This window comes from Procambarus clarkii, chromosome 54 (assembly GCF_040958095.1).
Source record: "Procambarus clarkii isolate CNS0578487 chromosome 54, FALCON_Pclarkii_2.0, whole genome shotgun sequence".
NCBI classification, from domain to species: Eukaryota; Metazoa; Arthropoda; class Malacostraca; order Decapoda; family Cambaridae; genus Procambarus; species Procambarus clarkii.
In genome coordinates, this window is record NC_091203.1 from 12,548,213 (window position 1) to 12,574,977 (window position 26,765).

General features: G+C 40.7%; 1 protein-coding gene across 5 annotated transcripts in view; it reads right to left on the reverse strand.

Annotated features, from left to right (window-relative positions):
• LOC123771293 (serine protease svh-1) overlaps positions 1-26,765 on the reverse strand; it is a 199,357-nt gene that overhangs the window by 45,009 nt on the left and 127,583 nt on the right. For all 5 annotated transcript variants that reach the window (XM_069305112.1, XM_045763773.2, XM_045763774.2 and 2 more), the window contains 4 exons: positions 25,478-25,694; positions 6,080-6,153; positions 5,071-5,287; positions 4,297-4,509 (listed from right to left, as the gene is read on the reverse strand). In XM_069305112.1, coding sequence (XP_069161213.1) covers positions 4,297-4,509; positions 5,071-5,287; positions 6,080-6,153; positions 25,478-25,694 — 721 coding nt within the window. The remainder of the gene's footprint in view (positions 1-4,296; positions 4,510-5,070; positions 5,288-6,079; positions 6,154-25,477; positions 25,695-26,765) is intronic.

Sequence of the window (26,765 nt, forward strand, 5' to 3'; positions counted from 1 at the left end):
ACTAGTAAATACTGCCACTGCTCAACCTGTTGTACAGGTTCAGATACCTCCACGTTTTTCACATATTAAGGAACAAATCAGGAAGAAAATACTCCCAACTATCAAATGCCGTCACAGAGCCAAAGTAGCGGAAGGAAGATCCACTGCGATATAGTACAAACAAGCCACTGGGTACTACTCTTTCAAGCCTGACAAAAAGACATCCAGTGACATTGCAGTAGCCATACACAGACTCAGACTTGGATACAAGTGCTGCTGGGAGATAATAAACCGAATAGTTAAAGAGTGTCATCTGTAGAACAGAGGCAGAGACGCCACTATTCCACTACTTACTGGAATGTGAAGCTACTGAAGCCCTGCGCATCAATCTCAACATTAATCCAACGACAGCAGCTGTAATAGATGCACATTCCTCAGCGACTACTGTGATTAGAAAAGCCGTTGAAGAATGGGACTCACCAGTGAACATCCTGCATCTTAGTCCACCACCATGATAATATTATTGAAACAAGACTAAAACCAGTGCACTAAAAGAGAAGCGACAAAGAAACAAGAGAAAAAGGAGGAAACCCCACCTCTATTTAAAACCCTGACCCAAATATCAGAGTAACAATGTTATCGCGAATAACCGAACTCAATCACAGGCTCACCATAGCCCGTGATACATAGACATTTCGTTCTGAGTAGCTAAATCTAAAACAACAACAACAAAGAAGAGACGGCGAACTTGGCGTCTCACCTCAAGACATGAACAAACATTCGGGGTGCTTCAAACTGAGGATAGCTTCCTCAAATTTGTAGTGTATACATGCGTGGGAGAAAGTAGGGTGGCCATCACCGCAGTAGAGATAGTGAGCCTGGGTAAGAAGAGCACTCCATCTTAGAATGACCCGAGTCCCCGCACATGGGGCATAGAAAGACACTGCACTTGTGCATTTGAGGGGCATCATGCTTAGATTTCCAGCACTCACTGCAAAGTCTATGAGAGGAATGTACTCCTGAATAAAGCATCTGGCACCAACAAGAAATGTAGAAGGCGGAATTATCCTACTATCAAAAGTGTGGCATACAGAGAATGGGCAGAAACTGGCACACATTTTAAAAGAAGTCCCATAGTATTCGGACAATAAAAGGAATTTATAAAAATTTTGAAATTATTTATATCAATTTGTGTCATTGGGCATACTCTGTATTTTGATTTTATGTTGCAAGTAGTATTTAAGTAGATTTAAGGCAGAGGAGTTTTGCTGGGTTCCCAACCATATTGGCGTGTCCTTAAATGAACGTGTGGACGCTGCCGCTAAGGAAGCTATCCGCACTTATCCCATCTCCAGTAAAGGTATTCCTTATTCCGACTTTTACCCAGTTATTCATTTCTCCATCCTTGCCCGTTGGCATGGTTGTTGGTCTTCTGTTGCTGGAAACAAACTGCGTGCTTTTAAGATTAGTGCGTCCCTATGGCCTTCCTCCTGCCACCGTAACCGTCGGTGGGAAACGTTTCTGGCGAGGTTAGGTATTGGCCATACACATTTAACTCACTGGCACTTAATGGAGCGCCACCCTGCTCCTTATTGTCCTAATTTCATTGTCCCTCTTACAGTCATGCATATCTTTGTTGAATGTCCTGACTTCAAGAACGAGCATATGTCTTGCTTCCCGACCGTCCTTTGTAGTCACTTGTCCCTCGATAGAATTCTTGGTTAATCGAATACCTTTGATATCGTTCGCCTTATGCATTTTTCTTCTCATATTGGCATCCTTAGTGGTATTTAGCGCCCTATGATTATTCCACACATTTGATGGTGCTACATAGCCTTCCCGGCGTGGTGCCTTCATTTGATAAATACTTACTTAACAACTGTTTGTCCATTCATCAGTACCAAGAAAATCATTGGCTTAAAAAATGAAATTAAATATTTAAATTAGAACATGAATGTTAAATATATTTAATGATTAATTTCACTATTTCCATTAAATTCAATACTATTGGATTATTACAATCAGTTTAATATAATTTTGTAGACGGGCAATGAAAGTGTTATGAGTTGAACCCATTACATATCGTACATTAAATTCGTACCCGCCAACAAATATACTATGATTATTGTAAATCACCATTGCACAAGGTCCCTAACTGGTGAGTTTCATAGCTAACCACTTATAGCTTTGCAAGTGTTTCACTATGGGTTTGTTTCACATAGACGAAAACACAACTCATTTTAGCAAATCTAACTAGATTTTATCAGTACTCATTTTTTTATTCTCATCATGTTAGTGTTTTGGAAGCTTATTTATTTCCGATTTTAGTTTCAGATAACCGTGCAACATGGTATCATAAACATGTATGTCAACAGATGTCACCTCATGCACCCACCTGCTGTTCACAAAATTTTAAAAAGTCGAGTTTGAAGTGACTTTCTCCTGTGTTGGAACACTGCAGGAAATACGATATTGCTCAAGGTTCAGCCATTAGTGAATAAATTTCCTCATATATGATTTTGCATATCAAGTTCGATACTGTTAATTTGAATTGCATAGATTTTGTTTTATATATTTAGTACTAGCAATACCCAGCCACGCGTTACTGTGGCTCAGCAACGCATACACGTTGCTGAGCAACAGCAACCATCCCTGTCCCCCAGTCCTCCCTACCATTTCCCCCCTCACCCGTCTCTTCAGCCACCCAACCATTCCCTACTCCACTGTCCCCTCGTCCTCCCCACCATTCCCCACTCCTCTGTCCCTTTGTCCTCCCCACCATTCTCCATTCCCCCATCCCCTCGTCCCCACCATCCGAAACTCCCTCGTCCCCTCGTCCTACCCCACCATTACGCCCTCCTTTGTCCCCTCGTCATCCCCATCATTCCCCACTCCCTCATCCGATGCCTTCCCAAATGGTCTGATGTTCCCATCAGAAAATTGGGAACATCAAGTGATCTGATGTTCCCATCACTGATATATAACAAAAACATTTAAAATATGAAATGAAAATATGAAAAAATATAAAGATGAACTATACTCACGAGATGAACGGTCTGGTAAACAAACCAGCTCAATTCCAATGCAGTTCACTCAAAATAATTAAATCAAAATGAAAATATATCAAAATCTATGAAAATTCAATTTATCTTTGCAATCAGAAACATTGAAATGGAATTGTAACATATCTAGTATAGCATGTGTGTTGCTCATACATGCAACAGATGGCGCTGTTTTTCAAGAAAAGCATATGTTTACCTGTCAAAGGTGTGGTATCTATCTTGAGGTTATCTTGAGATGATTTTGGGGTTTTAGTGTCCCGCGGCCCGGTCCTCGATTAGGCCTCCACCCCCAGGAAGCAGCCGTGACAGCTGACTAACTCCCAGGTACCTATTTTACTGCTAGGTAACAGGTGCATAGGGTGAAAGAAACTCTGCCCATTGTTTCTCGCCGGCGCCTGGGATCGAACCCAGGACCACAGGATTACAAGTCCAGCATGCTGTCCGCTTGGCCGACCGGCTCCCGAAATACCTATACTATACCTATACTTACGAAATGAATGGTATGATAAACAACACAGCTCAATTCCAACACAATATCACACAAAATAATTCTAAAAAAAATGAACTCTATGAAAATAAAATTTATCTATGCAATCTGAAACCTTGAAATGGAATTTGTGAAATATTTTGTATAGAGTGCATTTTCCCATTATGTGTAACAGATGGCGCTGTTTTTCAAAAACGCATGTTTTTACCTGTCACATGGGTGGCATCCATATAGTAGGTATATAAAAAGAGGCGCCTATTCGAATGCAACGTCGTGTTAAAATTTCAAAGCAATCGGTGAAGAGCTTTCGGAGATCACATCGTGTGTTGCTCTTACGTCCAACAGATGGCGCTGTTTTTCAGAAAAAAGCATGTTATTCCCTGTCACAGATGAGGCATCTATATAGTAGATATATAAAAAGACGCGCCTATTCGAATACAACGTTGTGTCAAAATTTCAAAGCAATCAGTAAAGAGGTTTCGAAGATTTCCCTCACATGAAAAACACAGCTTTTTAGAAAAAGCATGTTTTTTACCGTCACAGAAGCGACATCTATATAGTATGTATATAAAAACCTGCTAGGATGCGAATGGAACGTTGTGTGAAAATTTCAAAGCAATCGGTAAAGGACTTTCGGAATTTAGCGATTTTGAACAAACATTAAACATTTCCATTTTTATTTATATAGATTTCAAATTTTTAAAACAACTAAGCCGTATTAAAATATTAGGAGCTCTATTATGCATCCAAAACTATTAAAACACTTACTAAGTTTTTCACAAGAGTTAATTCTGCTGCAGGATACACAGAAGTGCTCATTAGGAGGAGGACAGGAGCACATGCCGTCCTCTCCACAACTAGCAACTACAGGATCGGTGGCTGGGCGGAATGGCAAAGAAGTGGTAGATGTCGGTGTGGTAGCAGGTTGTGGTGAGGTGCTTGGTGCAGTTGGTCGGGTGGTTGTTCGTTGTGTTGGCATCACTGGAAATAATAATTAAATTATACAAACTCATTTTTTTATTCTCTATTGCCGGTCACAGTTGATCTCGTGTAGAGCTGTCATTGCTGGCCAACATATATTAATACTTTACCTGGTCTTTTGGAACCCCTTCACTCTTGGCAAACAATTGCAAGAATCTTTAAATCCGGAACAGAATCAGCACAAATAAAGTGTACATATGGAAAATAATAGTTCATTTATATTAAGTAATAATTAAATGCATATTAGCACACATAAATTGCTCAGATTTTGGTCTTAACTACATATAATCAGTTTAAACAAAATCTTCTGTCTCATATTGGTAGGCGTTAAATCTGTTCCATAATATTTTCTTGCACAATTTTTTTTTGTACAATGCAAGAACAAATTTCTGGATTAGATAAGACCCAAGATGATGGAGCTCGGCAAAGCATTTGTTACAACTGGGTGGCTCTATCACAAGTCAACTGGAGCTATCAGTAGTAGTAATTTACGCTCTTGGTTATAACAAAAATAAAACTTAACCGATGTTGCATTGAGTGGCTGAGTATTCAACAACTGACCTCCCGTCCTGGCAGATACCTGCTCGCTGGCGGCGCTCTCAGCCCGGAGTCCTCGCGGAAGTGACTTGATGGCTGTCACTGACAAGTTGTAGTCTGTGATGGGGGCCAGGTCGCCCACCCTCACAGATGTACCCCGGGTCACCTGGTCTTTCACGAAATCTCCTCCACGGTAGTATACCTTCACCAGGAACTCAACGTCTGTTACGTCGCTATCGTACTGTTAAATACAAAGACTGAAATAAGGACAATGACATCTTTAAGTCAGTCTTCAGCTACGAAACTATTCGAATATTAGAGAATCATTACTTAAACCAAAGGTGGAAAATTTGCCGCCTGTTATTGTATTCAATGTGATCTTCGACAACAATTTAAATTAGTGAAACACTTTATCTGTAAGTATATTTCTGACGTATTTGAATGTAAAGAGTACATAATTTAATGTGGGCCTTATGAAATCTGCACCAAGTCATAAATGGCCTTTGAATGATGGATCTGGTTCCCCGCCTCTGATTCTAAACTCTATATTCTAAGTCAGAGTGTGGACCAAAAGATGATTACTGCAATAGTAAATTCAATCATTTCGGGGTCATCATGAGGCGTTAAACTGAAGAAAATCTACATCAAGAGTACAATCATTATATCAATCAATCGGACAATTGTATTAACACTCGACACTACTAATCAGGAACCAAGTACAAATCTTCCGACGATGATTTCAGGCATCGCGAAAATGTTACGGTGCAACACTGAAGGGCTGAAATTATTTTATTAGCATAACATAGGAATTAATCTAGATGCGATGAGATAAAAACAAGGATAATATATTATATATTTCCTCACTGACATATCCCGCCCATCCACACAGGTTTTATCTTAATATTTGACGGATAAGAAGTTTTGGAATGAGAATTGGATATGAACTTACAAAATGGTAATTTTTTTCACAAAATCTCGAATTATTTGTCCGTCAACATATAATTTATTAACACAAAAGCTTCGTCTAACTCACTTGCCACTCCAAGTCGATGTATTGTAGAGTGGTTTCTGTAACCCTGAGGTTGGTAGGGGCGGGCAGCACGATGTCTGTAATACAACACACACCACCAACATGAAAATATGACATTATTACTTCATATCCGGGTATAAATTACGATTTCCTAGTTGAGTTCGTGAGTCAGAGACAGGAAGAGGGTCAGGCTTATCGAGGTCACCCAAGACCTCGATACAAATTGATGACCTTTCCCAGCAGACAAACAACCACGACAACCACTAGCTTAGGTTACGAGCAACTGTCAGCTAGGCGGGTCACGAGCAACTGTCAGCTAGGCAGGTCACGAGCAACTGTCAGCTAGGCGGGTCACGAGCAACTGTCAGTTAGGCGTGTCGCGAACAACTGTCAGCTAGGCGGGTCACGAGCAACTGTCAGCTAGGCAGGTCACGAGCAACTGTCAGCTAGGCGTGTCGCGAACAATTGTCAGCTAGGCGGGTCGCGAACAACTGTCAGCTAGGCGGGTCACGAGCAACTGTCAGCTAGGCGGGTCACGAGCAACTGTCAGCTAGGCGTGTCGCGAACAACTGTCAGCTAGGCGGGTCACGAGCAACTGTCAGCTAGGCAGGTCACGAGCAACTGTCAGCTAGGCGGGTCACGAACAACTGTCAGCTAGGCGGGTCACGAGCAACTGTCAGCTAGGCGTGTCGCGAACAACTGTCAGCTAGGCGGGTCACGAGCAACTGTCAGCTAGGCAGGTCACGAGCAACTGTCAGCTAGGCGTGTCGCGAACAACTGTCAGCTAGGCGGGTCACGAGCAACTGTCAGCTAGGCAGGTCACGAGCAACTGTCAGCTAGGCGAGTCACGAACAACTGTCAGCTAGGCGGGTCACGAGCAACTGTCAACTAGGCGGGTCACGAGCAACTGTCAGCTTGGCGGGTCACGAGCAACTGTCAGCTAGGCGGGTCACGAGCAACTGTCAGCTAGGCGGGTCACGAGCAACTGTCAGCTAGGCGGGTCACGAGCAACTGTCAGTTAGGCGGGTCAAAAACAACTGTCAGCTAGGCAGGTCACGAACAACTGTCAGCTAGGCGGGTCACGAGCAACTGTCAGCTAGGCGGGTCACGAGCAACTGTCAGCTAGGCGGGTCACGAGCAACTGTCAGTTAGGCGGGTCACGAGCAACTGTCAGCTAGGCGGGTCACGAGCAACTGTCACCTAGGCGGGTCACGAGCAACTGTCACCTAGGCGGGTCACGAGCAACTGTCACCTAGGCGGGTCGCGAACAACTGTCAGCTAGGCGGGTCACGAGCAACTGTCAGGGCGGGTCAGGAGCAACCGTCAACCGAAGATGTAGCTGGCAAGTAAAATCTACGTCGTGTTACTTGTGATCTCTGATCTTTCCATAATGGAAATCTTTACGCGATATTGAGTGGAACTGTGTGGTGCTCTGATGTTGACTTTCTGCATGATCAACTTGGGAGGATGAAGCAACGTGTCTCCACACAGCCCTTCCTTATAAACAAAGACCCAAAGTTCATTCCATGCCAACCCGTTCTCACACTAGGCTGTTTAAAGTAGCGGCCGTCCTCTCCAGACGCATTCATCAATTTTAATATGCTGTGTATTAAAAATTTGTTTGTTCTCATATAAAAATTAATATTATTATACATAAAAAATCGATGTATAGTTAGGCGTAGGTTAGGTTAGGTTAGGTGTTTAGGTTTTGTTGGTGATTATTTGTATTTGTAGTACGTGGGTGAAGCATTTATAGCGTTGTGATTCGAACAAAATTCGTCAGTGAAGCACTTGTTCCGGATATGTTCGAACGTCAGCAGTTGTGAGTTGTGTGTAAACCGCTTTTCCTTCATAAACAGGGGGTTTGGCGTGTGCATGGAATCACTTTTGAATCTTTGTTTGGAGGACGGGCTGCTGCATTTACAGAATTGTGGTTCGAACAGAGATGAGCAAAGCACTTGTTCCGGAAGTGTTCGGACGTCATCAGTTGTGAGTCGTGTGTAAACCGCTTTTCATTCATAAACAGGGGGTTTGGCGGCTAGATTAACGAGCTTGGATCTTTGTATGCGAGAACGGGTTGGCCATGCACCTGCCAAACCCCCATTTTATGAATGAAAAACGGTTTACACACGACTCACAACTGATTTCGTTTGAACACTTCCGAAACAAGTGATTCGCTGACGAGTTTTGTTCAAACCACAAAGCTGTAAAGGCTTCACCCACGTACTTCAAATGCAAATAACTTCCAACAGAACCTAAACACCTAACCTAACCTAACCTAACATATCCTATGCCTATATATGCACAATATACTAATATATTAATAATATTAATTTATATATTAGAAAATTCCCGTTTTGAATGAGCAGCATTTTAAAATTTATGAATGCATCTGTGGGGTCGACCGCTGGATGTAATGGACTAGAGAAGAGGACGGGTTGTTGTTGCACACGACTCACAACTGATGATGTTCCAACCCGTCCTCGACTCATGTCCATTACATCCAGCGGTCGACCCCACAGACGCATTCAGAAATTTGAACATGCTGTTCATTCAAAATAGGAATTTTCTGAAACTTAAATTAATATTATAATATATTAGCATATTGTGCATATATAGGCATAGGTTAGGTTAGGTTACGTGTTTAGGTTCCGTTGGCGATTATTTGTATTTGTAGTACGTGTGTGAAGCATTTACAGCGTTGTAGTTCGAACAAAAGTCGTCAGCGAAACAGTTGTTCCGAAAGTGTTCGGACGTAATTAGTTGTGAGTCGTGTGTAAACCGTTTTTCATTCATAAACAGGGGGTTTGGCGGGTGCTTGGAATCACTTTTGAGTCTTTGTTCAACCTGTCCTCGACTCAAGTCCATTGCATTCAGCAGTCAACCCCACAGACGCATTCATAAATTTTAACATGCTGTTCATTCAAAACGGGAATTTTCTCAAGTATAAATTAATATTATAATATATTAGCATATTTTGTATAAATAGGCATAGGTTAGGTTAGGTCAGGTGTTTAGGTTCTGTTGGCGATTATTTGTATTTATAGAACGTGGGTGAAGCATTTACAGCGTTGTGGTTCGAACAAAATTCGTCAGTGAAGCACTTGTTCCGGATATGTTCGAACGTCAGCAGTTGTGAGTCGTGTGTAAACCGCTTTTCGCTCATAAACAGGGGGTTTGGCGGGTGCATGGAATCACTTTTGGATCTTTGTTTGGAGGACGGGCTGCTTTGTTTGGAGGACGGGCTGTTTTGTTTGGAGGATGGGCTGGATGTTCCAATAGTTTTCGAACAAGTGCTTCGCTGAAGATTTTTTTTTCGAACCACAATGCTGTAAATGCTTCACCCACGTAATCAGCCCGTCCCCCAAATAAAGACCCAACAGTGATTCCATGCACCCGCCAAAACCTTCTGTTTATGTAACCCGTCCTCGACTCAAGTCCATTACATCCAGCGGTCGACCCCACAGACGCATTCATAAATTTTAACTTGCTGTTCATTCAAAACGGGAATTTTCTCAAGTATAAATTAATATTATAATATATTAGCATATTGTGCATATATAGGCATAGGTTAGGTTAGGTTAGGTGTTTAGGTTCTGTTGGCGATTATTTGTATTTGTAGTACGTGGGTGAAGCATTTATAGCGTTGTGGTTCGAACAAAATTCGTCAGTGAAGCACTTGTTCCGGATATGTTCGAACGTCAGCAGTTGTGAGTCGTGTGTAAACCGCTTTTCATTCATAAACAGGGGGTTTGGCAGGTGCATGGAATCACTTTTGGATCTTTGTTTGGAGGACGGGATGGTTTATGAACGAAAACGGTTTACACACGATACACAATTGAATTCGTTCGAACACTTCCAGAATAAGTGCTTCACTGACGAATTTTGTTCGAACCACTAGACAGTAAATGCTTCACCCACGTACTACAAATACAAATAATGGCCAAAAGAACCTATACACCTAAACTAACCTAACCTATGCACAATATGCTAATATATGCACAATATGCTAATATATTATAATATTAATTTATATTGGAGAAAATTCCTGTTTTGAATGAACAGTATGTTAAAATTTATGAATGCGTCTGTGGGGTTGACCGCTGGATGTAATGGACTTGAATCGAGGACGGGTTGCACGTACTACAATTACAAACAATTGTCAACAGACCCTAAATACGTAACCTAACCAATGCCTGTATGTGCACAATATGCTAATATATAATACTAATTTATTTTTGAGAAAATTCCTGCTTTGAATGATCAGAATATTAAAATTTATGAATGCATCTTTGGGGTCAATCATTGGATGGATTGGTCTGAGGACGGATTGCTCCACAGGAGGAACTAAGGAAGATAGAAGCTTTAAGAAGTATTCATCCTGTACATTCAGGAAGACATTTGACTTTTGGCACTGTCTATCTCTCATGAAAACAATTAATGTCTTCAACACCTCTGGAGGATGAGTGCTGTATGGAGGCAGCAGTTCACTCCAAAGGTAAGACGACTCGAGGAACTTAATAAGATTTAAAATTATATAGTTGTCAGTTTCACAGAACAGATGTGAAACCGGGCCTTGGCCTGGTTTCTTAGAGGCCGGTTTTTTTATGTTAGAGAAAGAAAACAGGTTAAGGGTTTCCTATCTAGGAGCGGATTTTCTGAAATTGTCAACAATGAAATTAATATTGATGCTGGTACAGGAAACTTTCCCATTATTTGCATTAGCACCGCAGGAAATTATGTAGGAAGAGTTTGGAGTGATACTGAAGGTTAAGCCAGCAATTGTATTATTTAGGAACAAGGGAGGGAGGGATCTCAATCATGCAGATGAAAAGTCACGTTAACGTAGGTGAAAAATCTTCAATTTCTAGTGTATGGTTTTGTCAACATTCCAGTCTTATGTGGCATTCAACAAAGTACGGGAGTTACAAACGAATTGTTGTCTAAGGCACCTGCAGTCAGTTACTGATTAGAAATAAACTGCAAATCAAATCCAGTAGCATTAATTGATAAGAGGGAACATTACACTGGAAAGTATGATATATATATATATGCTCAGGACGGGATCACTTATCTAGGGCAGTGGTTGTTGCTTCTGCCAATTCGTTGGAATCGGTGGTTGGTGGGGTTTGTCTGAGCTTTAACTGTTAGATGATAGTATTGTGGGAATGTCTTCAGAAAAGACACAGTAAAGATGCCCATGCAGGAGAAAGGTTGTGGATTAAATTAACATGTTTTAGGTAATAAGCAGAGGGGGGAGCACACGGGCACGAAACACAACTCCCTTAAGGCAGCTGGCGAATAAAAAACAAAGTCAATGATTTAATTGCACTCGTGTACGCTAACATTACATATAATTGTGCTAACCGAAATGAGATTGAATATGAAATGCATGGAACTATTATTTTCTTAATATTATTAAAGGACATAAAATAGTTCACACAGGTAAGACATAATAGACGAGGAGGGGAGTAGCAATATGTCAAGAGAAAATATAAAATATGGGGCCAATAACGGAAGATAAACTAAGCAAACAAACTATTTTAAGAAATTAAATGTAAATAATGATTGCCCAGCAGTAGCAGTTACACACAGGCCACCAGGCAAGGGCTTCTAAGTGACTTCAATTCTTGTAGAATAGTTTGGACTAATATAACAAAGAATATTGATGGGACATATTTTTAGGAATTAATTAGTAATTGCTTTCTTAAAAATATAATGTGGAGCAAACATGGAAACAAATATAAAACATCGAAATAGATAATGAGTTTGGAAACTGTGATCACAAGACAGTCAGATTAAACAGCATGAAAAGTTGTATGAGAGAACCGTTATGGTGCCGAATTACCATCTGGTAGTTGGGCTGTCCTTGGGACGTGACCGGGTCTAGCGGTGGGTGACATCGCCGGGTAACATCGAACATCACCTCATCCTACTTAGTAATATATTCTATAGTTTCAGCTAACTTGTATCCATATCCTCTATCTCTGAATATGTTGAGAGTGTAAGTTGCAGAATGTATAAAATCAAGAAAGACGAGATAAAATCAGTCTTTGTATTATGAGTCTAATGTCCTTGGTTCTCATTTTAACGGCCATTGCTTTGGTTTTATTGTTGTTTGTTTTCACTGCTGTGCGTTCCGCTTCCAAGCTGATGTCTAGGCATTTTTCTGCATGATTTCTAGTGTCTTTCCTTTTGATGATGATCACAAAATTGTCTGCATAGTTAAGCAGTTTGGCTTTTAGTAACTTGAGCTTTATGAATTGTTCCATGAGAAACTGAGTGGGTTACCTCTTTTCAATACCTAGGAGTCATAATTGACAGCCAGTTCAAATTCACTCAAGAACTTTAATATCTTCGGCAACGTTGTAAAGCCAGAAACTCAGCTTTGCGCTCCCTGACAAGTCTTAGAGATTATGCATATCAACCAGTACTCAAACGGTACTACGTTCAAACAGTTAAGTCACTCATTGACTATGCTACTATAACTCTTATATGCCTCAATGATAACCAATGAGCGAAACTCGAAGTGTCACAAAATGATACCCTCAAACAATGCTTGGAACACCTAGGTTGACGCAGCGAGAGAATCTACAAATGGAAACCAACTTTCAGTCTAAGAAAACAGGATCTAACAGAGAATAGCCACAATAACATCAAAACTATTTGGAACCACCGCCAGACTGTCAACCAAAGATAGTACACTCAGATCACTTCACAGAAACCTTCCATATAGAACAAGTGCATGGACGGATAATCTGGTCAAGATTCTAGAGAAAGTGGACTTGAAATGAATTATTAGAAACAAAGGAGAAGATAGACCATATCAACACATTCGGCAACCTCTTCCATGGAAAGAATTGAGTCTAAAGATAATCACTATAGTATTACCAGTTAAAAATTCATCATGTGACTCACAGAGGCACGAAGCAATCATAGAACAATAAACGAAAAGAATCTCAAGAACAATAACCACTCACATCTTCACAGATGGATCATTTGATCAAGAAAGACAGACTGCTGGAGCAGCGATTTACACAATCGACCATGAAGCTTACTGGAGCATGAATAATGCGTGCTCAACTTTCCAAACAGAGTATTATGCTCTGAAGGAAGCCATAAATTATGCAACTGAGAACAATTTTCATGTTGCATCTTTCATACCGACTTTAAATCTTCGCTTCAGGCATTGTTATCCAGCCAGCTCAGAGATAATATGAAACTCACCTCTGAAATTCTACATATAGGAAAAGAAGCACACACTCTAGGGCTGTCAATCACCCGAAATTGGATACCAAGTCACATTTTCACAGTTGGTAATGAAAAGTCAGACTCACTAGCAAAAACTGCCACTGCTTTAACTGTTGTACAGGTAAAAATACCTACAAGTTTCATACAGACTAAGGAGCAAATCAAGAAGAAAATACCCCCAACTATCAAAAATTGCCACAACCAAAGTAACGGAAGGCAGACCCACTGCGGTGTGGTACGAACAAGCCACTATTTACTACTCTTTCAAGCCTGGCAAAAAAACTATCCACAAACATTGCAATAACTAGACACAGACTAAAACTTGGCTACAAGTGCTGCTGGGAGGTAATAAACCTAATAGTTAGAGGGTCATATCTGTGGAACAGATACAGAAGTGCCACAATTGCATTACTTACTGGAATATGAAGCAACAGAAGCCCTGCGCATTAAACTCTACATTCAACCAACAAGAGCAGCTCCATTAAATGCAAAATCCACAGCGATTGCAATGGTTAAAAAACAGCTGAATGGGACACACTAGTGAACACTGTGCATCTGTATCTGCCACCAAGATAATGTTAATAATACACAAGACTACAACCAGTGCAAAAACCAGGAAACTCTACCTTCATTTGAAACTTTGACGCACATATCACCGAATAACCGAACTCCAAACTGAGTAAGGCCTTGGAGCTTTCAGCTCAGAGGTAAGAGATATGTGATGAACAAGACGACCTAGAGCCAAAGATGGCTGTTCACAAGGTGATTCCATAGAGCAACAATGATGGACATAGAGCGACATGCTTCCTAGTAAAACTCACAAGTCTTAGTTGTTGAGAACTTGGAAACATAACTAGAAGCAAAGGACAATTTACAATCGATCACAGTTTGGAGTCAGTGCTGTATAGGGAGAAACCGTCGCGGTAACAGCAGATCTTGAGCTCTTCCACATAAAGCACCGAGAACACTCAGAATGGAAGAGAGGAGCGGAGATCGGTAAAGTCAACCAGAAAAGGAGTTTTGCTTAAAACACTGCTTTAGGGAATGTCTTCAAATGATCAAAATGTGGAAAAGAAAATGGCACCGAATTGTACCTAAACGTACGACCGGAGAGGAAGCTAGGAAGTAAAAACTATAAATTGCCTCGGAAGCCAAAAGACTGCAGATGGGTTAAATATTATATTGTCCAGGTATTGTCATAAGCCCTTTTTGGGTCTACAACTAAGGCATTTGTTGAAAATATTTTAAGAAAATAAAATAGAAATCCACCAGGATGTCAGTTGTGCTGCAACATTTGCGAAATTGAAATTAAGAGAGAATGAGGCTACGATTATGTTTTAAAAACCACACAGAACGTATGTTACCAATACTCTAGAAGATCATACATTAGCGTTTGGGTTTCTGAAACGATAGAAAAACAGTTTCGAGCCTGACCTTGGGACCAACAGCCTCCCAAATGAGGTTTTATGTACAGAGAATAAGTCAAAATAACGAAGAAAAATAACAAATAACCTAATCAATATATATAAAATCAATTATAGGTGACGACGTTTCTGTCAGTCCTGAACCTTTATCAGGTCTGGTCACGATAAGGGTCATGGACAGACTGAAACGTCGTTACTTTCATATGTGTTGATTAGGTCATTCGTTTATACATACACAACAAACTGAAAGGTACACACATAAGAACGATTCAGCATCTCACAGTGAATACCATTCAAAACCGCAGCATAGGAACTGCAAAGGAATGAAACGTACTTACGTTCAGAAATGGCAAAGAAATAATTGTAGAAGAGCTGAAGGTGATTGTGAAAGTTACAGAGCGAGATTCATTGTAGGACTTACAGATCATAAAGAAGGCAGGAGGGAGCCGGTGCTAACGGTGGAGAATTGCGGACCTTTATGACCAGCATCTGATCAGCGGTACATGAACCCCAGAGATGAGATACAACGATATATCTGTAGTAAATTTACCAATAATCTTATGATTCTTCTTGTAGACATGTGGGATGGGTTTGTTGACATTATGAGTGGAGACATAGGATCTCTCCAAGCTTTTCATATAGCCATATACATGGGTTTTATGGGCTGCACTGGCTATCCGAAACAACGTTAAAGACGGATGTTTATCAGCGTGATTGATTTTTCTGGCCTGCATACTAACAGCGAACAGAGGATGCAGAGTCTGAACTCCTCCAACAAATGCACTTCCGATTGCCACAGAAGGAACAGTGCGGGATGAGGTAAAAGGCAGCATCGAAAAAAATAGTTTGAAAGATGGAGGATGCTTGGGACAGGTGGAACTGATGTGCTTGGGAATAACAGCAACAATAGTGCTATGATTCCAGACTATCCTGTCAAATGACACTTAAGAAACATAGAGAAGATGTGGAAAAAAAGGGACAGAAGAGGATTTGAAAAAGGTTGTTGTAATATAGGTAATCGTGGACCTCCACATCCCCGATTACCTCTGTTACAGCAGTCTTTATTTTTTAATTAATTTATTATTACATTATATTAAAAATGTAAATATATTTTTTTAATTTAATTGTAATGTAAATTAAATAGGATGTCGTTGTGTTGTTTTAGTGTTTCTGGTTTTAGTCTTGTTTTAATAACATTATCTTGGTGGCAGATGAAGCTGCAGGATATTCACTAATGAGTCCCATTCTTCAACAGTTTTTCTAATCATTGTAGTCGCCGTGGAATGTGCATCTAATGCAGCATGCAGCTGTCATTGAATTAATGTTGAGTTTGATGCGTAGGGCTTCGGTATATTCACATTCCAGTAAGTAATGCAATAGTGGCGCCTCTGCTTATGTTCCACAGATATGAAACTCTTTAACTATTGGGTTTAGTACCTCCCAGCAGCACTTGTAACTAAGTCTGAGTCTGTATATGGCTACTGCAATGTCTCTGGATATCTTTTTGTCAGGCTTGAAAGAGTAGTACCCAGTGGCTTGTTTGTACCATATCGCAGTGGATCTTCCTTCTGCTACTTTTGCTCTGTGGCGACTTTTGATAGGTGGGAGTATTTTCTTCTTGATTTGCTCCTTAATCTGTCAAAAACTTGGAGGTATTTGAACCTGTACGACGTAGAGCAGTGACAGTTTTTGCTAGTGAGTCTGCCTTTTCATTACAATCTATGTCAGTGTGACTTGGTATCCAATTTAGGGTGAGTGACAGCCCTAGATTATGGGCTTCTTTTCCTATATGTTGTATTTCTGTGAGGAGTTATATATAATCTCTGTACTGAATGGATAACAATGCCTGGGACGAAGATTTAGAGTCGGTATGAATGATGACATCATGTAAATTATTCTCAATTGTATAGTTTATGGCCTCCTTCAGGGCATATAATTATGTTTGCAATGTTGAGTACCCACTATTCATGCTCTAGCAAGTTTCATGGTTGTAAGTGTAAACTGCTGCCCCAGCAGAACCTCTTCCTTGATCAACTGATCCATCTGTGAAGATGTGAGTAGTTGTAGGTCTTGAGATGGTTTCCATTTGTCGTTCTATGACTGCTTTGAGCCTTTGCGAGTCACGTGTTGATTTTTTAACTGGTAATCCTTCAGTGATTATCTTTAGGCTCGATTCTTCCCATGGAGGAGGCTGCCGAAAACGTTAATAATATGGTCTATCTTCACCTTTCTTTTTAATGGTCCATTTCAAGTCCACTTTCTCTAGAATCTTCACTAGATTATCCGACCATGCACTTGTTCTATATTGAAGGTTTCTCTGAAGCGATCTTTGTATGCTATCTTTGAATGACAGTCTGGCGGTGGTTCCAACAAGTTTGCTGTTATGGTCGCTATCCTTTGTTTGATCCGGTTTTCTGAGGCTTGTAAAATGGTTTCCATTCTAAGATTCTCTCGACGCGTCCATATTGGTGCTCCCAGCATTGTTCTGAGAGCGTCATTTTGAGACACTTGCAGTATCTCCCATTGGTTAATACTGAGGGATGTAAGAGCAGGAGCAGCATAGTCAATGAGTGACCAAACTGCTTGAACGTAGTACATTTTGAGTACTGGTAGAGATGCACCATCTCTAAGATTTGTCAGGGAGCGCAAAGTTGAGTTTATGGCTTTACAACATTGCCGAAAATATTCATTTTCTTGAGTGAATTTCAAATGGCTGTCTGTTATGACTCCTAGGTAATGAAAAGAGGTAACCCACTCAATTTCAGGTCCTTGTATTGTGAGTGATGTCTTGAGTTCTCATTTTAACGGCCATTGCTTTGGTTTTATTGGTGTTTATTTTCACTGCAATGCATTCCGCTTCTCTGCTGATAATATTTAGGTAGTTTTGTGCGTGGTTCCTGGCGCCTTTTGCCATTGATGATGACCACAAAGTCGTCTGCATAGTTAAGCAGTTTGGCTTTTGGTAACTTGAGCTTCATTAATGGTTCCATGAGACAGTTGAAGAGGAAAGGGCTTAGTATTCCTCCATGTGGAGTTCCATGAAAGAGGAACAGATTGAAAGATATATAGAGGAAAACATGCGCGGTGACATGAATCACCTCATTCAAATTCAAAATAAAGAAGGATGAAGAGACACAACCTGTTCCCGCACAAGACAGCATATATATGACTTATTGCTTATAGTCGCTATTTTACTTATAAATATGTGATATATGTCAAGTCATATTTTTTTCAAGGCACTAACTTTTTCTCTCAGTTTTATTAAACAATAGAGATTTTATACAAAATTTGACAATATCCTGAGTTACTTTACAATTTATTTAAATATTTTAGTTTTCTTTTATTATTTTTATAAAACTGTAATATCAATATAGGTATAGGTTCAGTACTAATTGTAATATCTTAACATACTAAGAAGGTTAGGTTAGGTTATGGTTTTCTATTCAGCTCTTCAAGGTAAACTCAAATATTCACAATAACTTAGTATGTAACATATGCACTTATTCATAAGCAGGATAATATTGACTATAAGCAAGTGCGAGAACGGGTTGAGAGACGACATGAGGTTCTAGGAAACGGCCTTTGAGGGTACTAAGAACATCGCCCAGAGGCTGTGTTAACATTTAAGATCGACTAAAGGAGAACAGACTACTAAAAATTATGAAAGCAACTTAAGATCAACGAGAGAGATGGAAAGATGCAGATGAAGATAAAATGATGAGGTCGTTCACCACATATTAATATATTCATGAGCGACAGTGGAATGTCTGTTGTTGCGATGCTATCTCTCAAACACACTTCTGCCTGTCAAGAATCATTCTCATCAACCATTAATCATGTAGGACAGCCAAAGAGTAATTTTGGTTATTTGATAGAAGGCAGAATACCTACTTATAGATTTTTTCGATTTATTCGAATTCAAGGGTGAGGTTTGGCCGGCTAGATTTTTAACATGGCGGGAGCAGGTGACGTCGGTTGAGGCAAGATTTTAGCACCCGAAAATGCAGGCAGGACTCCAGATGTCTCAATAATAATAATGATGGAACATTCTAACACAATCTTTAGAACAGGCCTAATTAAAAAATAAGGTGGGGATGGGTTAATTGTTCTGGCAGGTTTTACATGCCCAGCTTCCCTGCTTTTGTTGCTTGCATCACTACCAGGCGCGTGTAACTAAAGACGTCATTCCATTACACACACAGCTTCTTGCTGTTACTTCTGCCAAACCTCTTCATTGGTGCGTTCATTATGTCCCTTCCTGTGGTGTTCACTTACTTCGCCACAGCACCTACCCACTCATTTTTTATCACAGCCACTCCTAAAGGTGACCGAGTGATATAGGCTACATATTTGCAGCCAGCTTGATGTTCCCATTTATATGAGGCTACCCACAAGTTGTATTCATATTGCAGTTAGAACAAGAGGTATGCACCGAAAAATGTGGAGACTGACGTGACCCCACACAAGAATTAGGGCATCACCCAACTCCTCACACAGTAATTAGATGCCCCCTTCCCCTTCAGGTAACCACACATCATAATGTCTGTAATAATGATTCTGGTACACTGTAGCTTACACAATGGCTCAACGCACTTTTTCACTATCACGGTAATGACTGTTACTATCACTGATTTTCTTTGACACTGCACTGCCTCACTGTCACTGTCTCAGAGTGGCAGGCGACCACACACGCACTGCACTCCTGACTGCCTCTTGCAATTATATTAGGCATACTTGGGCAATTATATTAGCCTGAATCGGGCAATTATATCAGGCTGACTGCCAATTGTATGAGCCTGAATCTGTCAATTATATTAGCCTTACTTTAGTAATCATATTAACCTGACTCTGCACTTGGGAACAAGTAACAAGCAGCCGAGCACGCATCGTACCCTCTCACTGTAGTATTTGTAGTGGTCAGTCTCTCTCGGGTAGCAGGGCGGCAACTTGGAATTCAATACATTCTAACCTCAAGCGATCCAGACTCCTGTAGTCTAGAATTGTCCTTAAACACCATAGGGTTCCATGGAGGCAGGGTGTCCAGCAGTTGCAAACAAACTGATTGCTCTGTTCATCTGAGACCTTGATATGACGGTCCCCGACCCACAACGGTTTCCTTGTTGCACTCCAATGCTGCAACTTGTGGAATTCGACGAAAAATCTTCTCCTAAAAGAATAACAGGTCACTTCTAGTGTTCATCTGGCGTCTACTTACTGCTAGTCATGGTATACATTCGAAAATTCACTAAGATCCTGGAGGTGATCTTGACATAACCTCCCACTACAAGTTCTCGGGCAACATTAGCAACTTGTGGGCTAGAGAGACGTGACTCATGTCTCTCTCATTCTTCACCTGACGTCGAGTCACTTTTTGGTTGGCAGATTACAGCTTATCATAGGTCAATCCTTCATCTAGGGAATTGGAACCCTGCCTGGATTTTTGGGTGCCAAAATCTTGCCTCAAACGACGACACTTGCTGCTGCCACATACAAAGAAAAACCACCTAATCTCTTCCCCCTTGATTTCGAAAAAATCAACATTCAAAATGTAGTCATTCTGCCTCTTCTGAAACTCAACCAAAGTAATCCTTTGGCCGCCGTACATGATTAAGAGTTTGAGAGTATGATCCATGAAAGGCTGAAGAGGAGTATTAAGAGATGGCACCAGAACAATGTTCAGTTTAAAAAAATGGAAGAAAAGGAACATTGTTCTGGAATAAATGAGCAGTAGAGCTAATAACGTCGGTAAAAAGATTAGGGGAGTAATAAAAAAAACAAATTGCAAAAGTGATCAGAAAGAATGCGAAGCTTAACCTCCTTCATACATACAGAAAATGGTGAAAGCAGGAAAATTCAAATGTACAACTCACAAAAACCAGGAAGAAAAACAACCATTATTTCAATAAATAAAAGGCATTGTGAAGAATAACAACAATGAAGAGAGGAGATACAAAATAAAGACAGCCTTAAAGTAAGTGTGTGTGCATCAAGAACAAAATCAGAAATGGAGTTATCAGCATAAGTAAATTTAGTAGAGATGAATGGCCGGAAAGTGGCACGATAGAGAGTATAGTGTTACATGTACCGGCAAGATACGCTCCTCCCATCTAATAAGTCATTCTCCAACTTGTATTTAGACTAGAAGCCCCCATAGTCTTGTTTGGTTACACTTATGAGGAGCCAAGAAGCCAGGATTTTATGTTGTTTCCGTAACAAGTTGGGTAGAGGGAAAGACGAAGCCTTGCCTGAGAAGACAAGATGGCTGACCCACCCAGATCCAGCAAAGGTCAGTTCCCGCCGAAAGGAAACTACATGTTAGGACATTTAGTCTCCCGGATGTAGAGATGGTCATTGGCTGGGCGTGAAGGTGTGACCATTGGCAGAACGCCCTAACGTGACGTGACGTAGCCACCTAGAGCGGGAACGGGGTTGCTGCCCCAGGTGTCACTACGTTCTGGGTCATGGAATGAACGAGTCGCACAGCTCGTCACTCCAGCGAGAGTGGAGTGGGTCTGACCAGCGAGGTGGACGTCTAGACTGCTGGTAATTGAGGTCGAGGACAAAGGAGACACCGAGAAACTATCCGAAAATAATTTGGGAGTGTTGAAGCCGCGAGAAGCTGGCAAGAGACACACCGACACACGTTGGTCTACCTGTCATCCAGGAAAGCACTGTTGGGAGGTCCGAGGAAGGACCTGCCAGCTGCCTCTTCGTTTGGAGCGACGTGAAGAAGACATAAATAGTTCTGGTCAACGTTCTTCTGACAGCAAGGAAACCCTGGTGAGGAGTGACCACCATGTACAGCACCCTGCTACGTGGGAGGCGGTGGGGGACCAATCGGAGTAGTGTGGGGAGCGACAAGAATCTGGGGCCGGCTCTCAAGGAAACTCATCACGTCAGGTAAACTTCAGTAAAAAAGAGGTTAATACTTGTTGGAGCAGAGAGGTACCGCCTGTGGTCGTCAGTGAGGCCAGCAGTCATCGAATTCATGGAGGGAACTGAACAAAGAGGTCTACCAAGAGATACCACTGTGGTACATCTCAGACCACAGTTCACTGTGGAGAACTGTTAGAAGGATGAGAGGAAGTGATGAAGGTAAAACCAGGTTGAGCGTCAACCATCGGTTCCTGAACAGGTACACAGTAGTAAAATCTTGCAGATTAAAAGTTGAAGTTCATTAGAATTTGCAAAAAAGTGTCGTATATTTCTTTGATAAACAGCTATAACAAGAAAGATTAAAAAATTATTGAACAAAAATGGGAACTAAGGACAAATGCGCAGGAAACCAGTGGTAACATATGACAGGTTCGATGAATTCAAGGTTTCCTGGCATTGGTAAATAACAAATATATTATGATTCAGAAGGGTCAAGGAAGGGAGTTTAGGCATGCAATCAGATGCAGATGATTTATAAGTTGGAGGCAGAGAAGGTAGCTCCAGTACGAGAACATTGGCAGTCTCTGGAGTGAGGACAACAGCAGATTAAAGAACGAGAATATCAGACTCAGGATCGAAGACGGACGCGACTTCATGGTCAGGAGCCAAACCCTTCTTTCCTTTTTGGAAGGAAGAGACCAAGGCAACCCATTACCCTTCTGGTCAGGAGAGTGGGGCATAAAGTAGAAAGCGGCAGATGGCATCAGTGTAGCGCTCGATGTCAACAGCAGTCTCATCCAGAGACGAATGTCTGCGCCCACTGGGATGGTAGTGGACATTAGCAGCGACCGTAAGGTAGGGGAGGGCCAACAGGCAGAGAAGAGGATGAAGGTAGCGAGTGAAAATTATGTCTGGAAGAGCCCAAAACTGACAATGGATGGGCTGAAGAACAGGAACCAGGATCGTGCATAGATAACAAAGAGAGAAGGAAAGACAAGGAGAGGTGTGAAAATGGCCAGTAGGGTCAAAACATGTTCCATGCAGTAGGTTGTAGTCTACTGTAAAGTGAAGGCAAGACCCATGAGGTGGACGACTTTAAAATGGTTGCAGAGCTGGAGAAATTCCTTACCGGGCAACGCAAGCATAAGAGAGGTCTTTGAGGAACCTTAGACGTTTTAGTTGGTGCCTAATCTCAAAGATGGGGATGTTATCCTCTTTCTTTAGGATGAGAATTAACTGACCTGCAAGAAAACACAGCTGAATGAAAAATGACAAGTTGGATAAGAAGATCCATTCAAACAAGAGATATCGCACTAATGATGATACTTTTCAAAGCGTTAGTGCTCACTTGTGTAGAATACTGTTGTACAATAACTGCCCCTTTCAACGCTGGAGAAATTCCAGAACTGGAGAGTATACAGAGATCCTTTACTGTTAGAATCCACTCAATAAATCATGTAAACTACTGGGACCGACTCAAAAGCTTAAATCTGTATTCTCTAGAGTGCAGATGGGTGAGATACGTAATAATTTACACGTGAAAAATATTAGAGGGGCTGGTCACAAACTTGCACACAGAAATAACACCACAAGAGACCATAAGGCATGGCAGGATGTGCAGAATACCCCCGTTGAAAAACAGAGTTGTAATACGTACTCTGAGAGTGAACTATCAATATCAGAAGCCCCGAGACAGTTCAACACGCTTCAAGTACACATAATGGGCATAATTGGCTTACCACTCACAGTGTTCAAAAGTGAACTCGATATACACCTCAAAAGGATACCTAATCAACCAGGCCGTCAGGCCGCAAGCAGCCACGTCCAACAACCTGGTTGACTAGTCCAGCAACCAGGAGGCCTGGTCATAGCCGGGGCATCGGGGACCTTGACCTCTGGAAGGTAACCAGAAAGTGTGGACCCACCTTGTAGTGAGCGCATGATGGTGAACACGGGGTGGGCACCACTGCAATTAAAGCAGCGAACCGACTAGGTCGCGGGAGTAAAAGTGATATGAAATGGTTGGACTCTGGGGCCATGGGCTACAGCCTACAAGTACAAAATATCATTCACTCAAACTAAAGTCAAACGTTTTCTAGTGCATAGGAGCTCCCTCTCATATGACTGGTATGAGCCAGTCTAGCATATGCTAGACTAGCCAACATAAGAACTGCCTTTAGAAACTTGTGTAAGGAATCGTTCAGGACCCTGTATACAACTTACGTCAGACCAATCCTGAAATATGCAGCTCCAGCTTGGAGTCCATACCTAGTTAAACATAAAACAAAGTTAGAGAAGATTCAGCGGTATGTCACCAAGCTCGTCCCGGAACTGAGAGTTATGAGCTACGAGGAAAGGTTAAAGGAGCTGAACCTCCCGTCCCTGGAAAACAGAAGAGTAAGGGGAAACATGATAACCACCTACAAAATTCTCAGGGGAATTGACAGGGTGGACAAAGACAAACTCTTCAGCACGGGTGGGACACGAACAAGGCGACAGAGGTGGAAACTTAGTACCCAGATGAGCCACAGAGACGTTAGAAAGAATTTTTTCAGTCTCAGAGTAGTTAATAAATGGAATGCACTAGGCAGTGATGTGGTGGAGGCTGACTCCATACACAGTTTCAAATGTAGATATGATAGAGCCTAATAAGCTCAGGAATCTGTACACCAGTTGGTTGACAGTTGAGAGGCGTGACCAAAGAGACAAAGCTCAACCCCCGCAAGCACAATCAGGTGAGTACAATGTCAATGCAACACCACTGAGAAGTAAGCTTTTCTGAAATCTTTATGTATAACATCGAAATCTTTAACTATGTCTATCAATTCGAGAGTGTATAAAAGATAGTAACTCTATAAACTTGATTATTCATATGTAAAGATGTGTTGGGAGTCATTTATTAAAACGTATTTTTAAAGCATGTAAATAGGATTTCCATAAAATATATATTTTTTGTCAACAATAGACATTAAAATGTGTGATACCAACTTTATGATCTAGCCATCATAAAGATGGCCATAGACTCACAACCCTTCCCAATTTCAGAACAATGTCCAACTCTAACGATTTATTGAGTATTCTTGGAAAGGGTTGACCAAAGTCTTCCTAACATTCATTTAGAATCCTGAAAAATGCTTTTATGACCATAAATTTGGTATTAATTTCGGTACTTGCTGTACATAACTTCTTCCCTATAAAAAAATAACTTTCATAACGTTTTCAGAACTTCAATAATTGTTGCAAACTTTAGGAACATTATTCTTCTTCTGTAGTAATGACCGGGATACAATACCTATTTAAAATGTCATTCAGTTATTCATCATTCTGTTATCCTCACTGTTCTCACTGACCTGATCCTGATCTCTCTCTAACAACTGATACACCTGGTTGAAATGTCTGGACTTTGTTATTCCCATGATATGTGAAACTCCAAATTTTACTTATTACTTTACTAATAATACTTTTTGTTAGATTTTTCAGATAACTTTTCCTCTTTAAATTGCTTATATGTGAGCAACATAAATTTTCAATAAATTTTAAAACTTTATTCACGTGTCATTCATTTAGTGTCAATATCATTAACCTCAGCATTTTAATTGTAATATATTTAGGAGCTATAAGCATAATTTCATTAGATGCTTTATGAAATCATAAAACATTAAGAATAGGCCTACAAAATGTTTTGGTGGCATATACTTAAATTCTATTATAGGCTATTAAATATTAAACGTTTCGTATTTCGTTCTTATTAAGAAGTAATTAACCTGAAATATCTTGAATATGTAAGAAAGAGATTAGAAAGAAAGAAATAAACTTTAATTTTTTGTTATCACAGACATGATGAACTTGCCTTGAGTCTTGGCGGAGGCGAGTGAGCTTTCAGGACTTTGAGCCCGGCGCCCGTTCGGGAGGGGCAAGAAGGCCATCACAGAGAAGGTGTAGTCCGTGCCTGGGGCCAGGCCGCCCACTCTCACGGACGTTCCCCGAGACACCTGGTCCTTAGCAAACGCTCCTCCAGTATAGTAAACCTTCACTAGGAACTCCATAGCGCCCCCAGGACCGTCATGCTGTAAATATATGTTTAGGCTAATATTGATAGTAATATGAACAAGTATACAGATTACATTAATCATATATTATCAGTTATATTAGTACCTGTAAGAAATAATTTCCAGCATCATCTTCATCATCTCAGCATCATCATAACCGAAACTTTCTGGCTAGTTCTTCTGATCAATAAAAATTCATTATCGATATTCACTCGCAGCTCAGTTTACCATCATTCCATGGATTTCCAAAAATGCTGGTTACCCTACAGATTCTCAAATTAATGCCGTATAGAAATTGCAAACTATTAATGTGATGCATAAGTGTGCCACAATTGCACCAATCGCATTGAAAAAGGAACACAAATATCTTTTTTTAATTCTGTTGCCTCAAGTTCCCAATAATTCTTTAATTATTATAGAACTGGCAAATATTTTTAGAAAACGAAAATATCGGTTAAATTTAATACAAAGTGCTGACATTGATGCAGAAAAAATTTAGAGCTGGTCTATAGTACAATAATAATTACATCGAGTAAAAGATCATTATACGAATAGTTCGATTTGCACTGAATTGCACCTCCACTGAATTGTAATGTTTATCCCTCTTATAATGTCTTGATTCCTACGAAAGTACTTACAAATTTCAGGTTTAATTTTCCTTTGTGGTTAAAAATAAGTACATTATTCATAGTGTTAATTTCTTCGTGATTTACACACACACACACACACACACACACACACACACACACACACACACACACACACACACACACACACACACACACACACACACACACACACACACACTCACATTGGGAATCAAGGAATCCCCATGGAGGGGACGAAACGTGGGGAGCAAAATTAGTAGATGTTATAGACAGGAATTTCCTAACACAACATGTGAAGGAAGACACAAGGGAAAGAAGAGGAGATGCACCGAGCCTATTAGACCTGATTTTCACCCAGAACGTAGAAGATATCGAGAATTTAGAGCATAAAATACCTCTAGGGGCTAGTGACCATTGTGTCTAGTCTTTGACTACATGATGGAATTCAAACTTATGACCATGGGACAAGAGATCTCGGAAA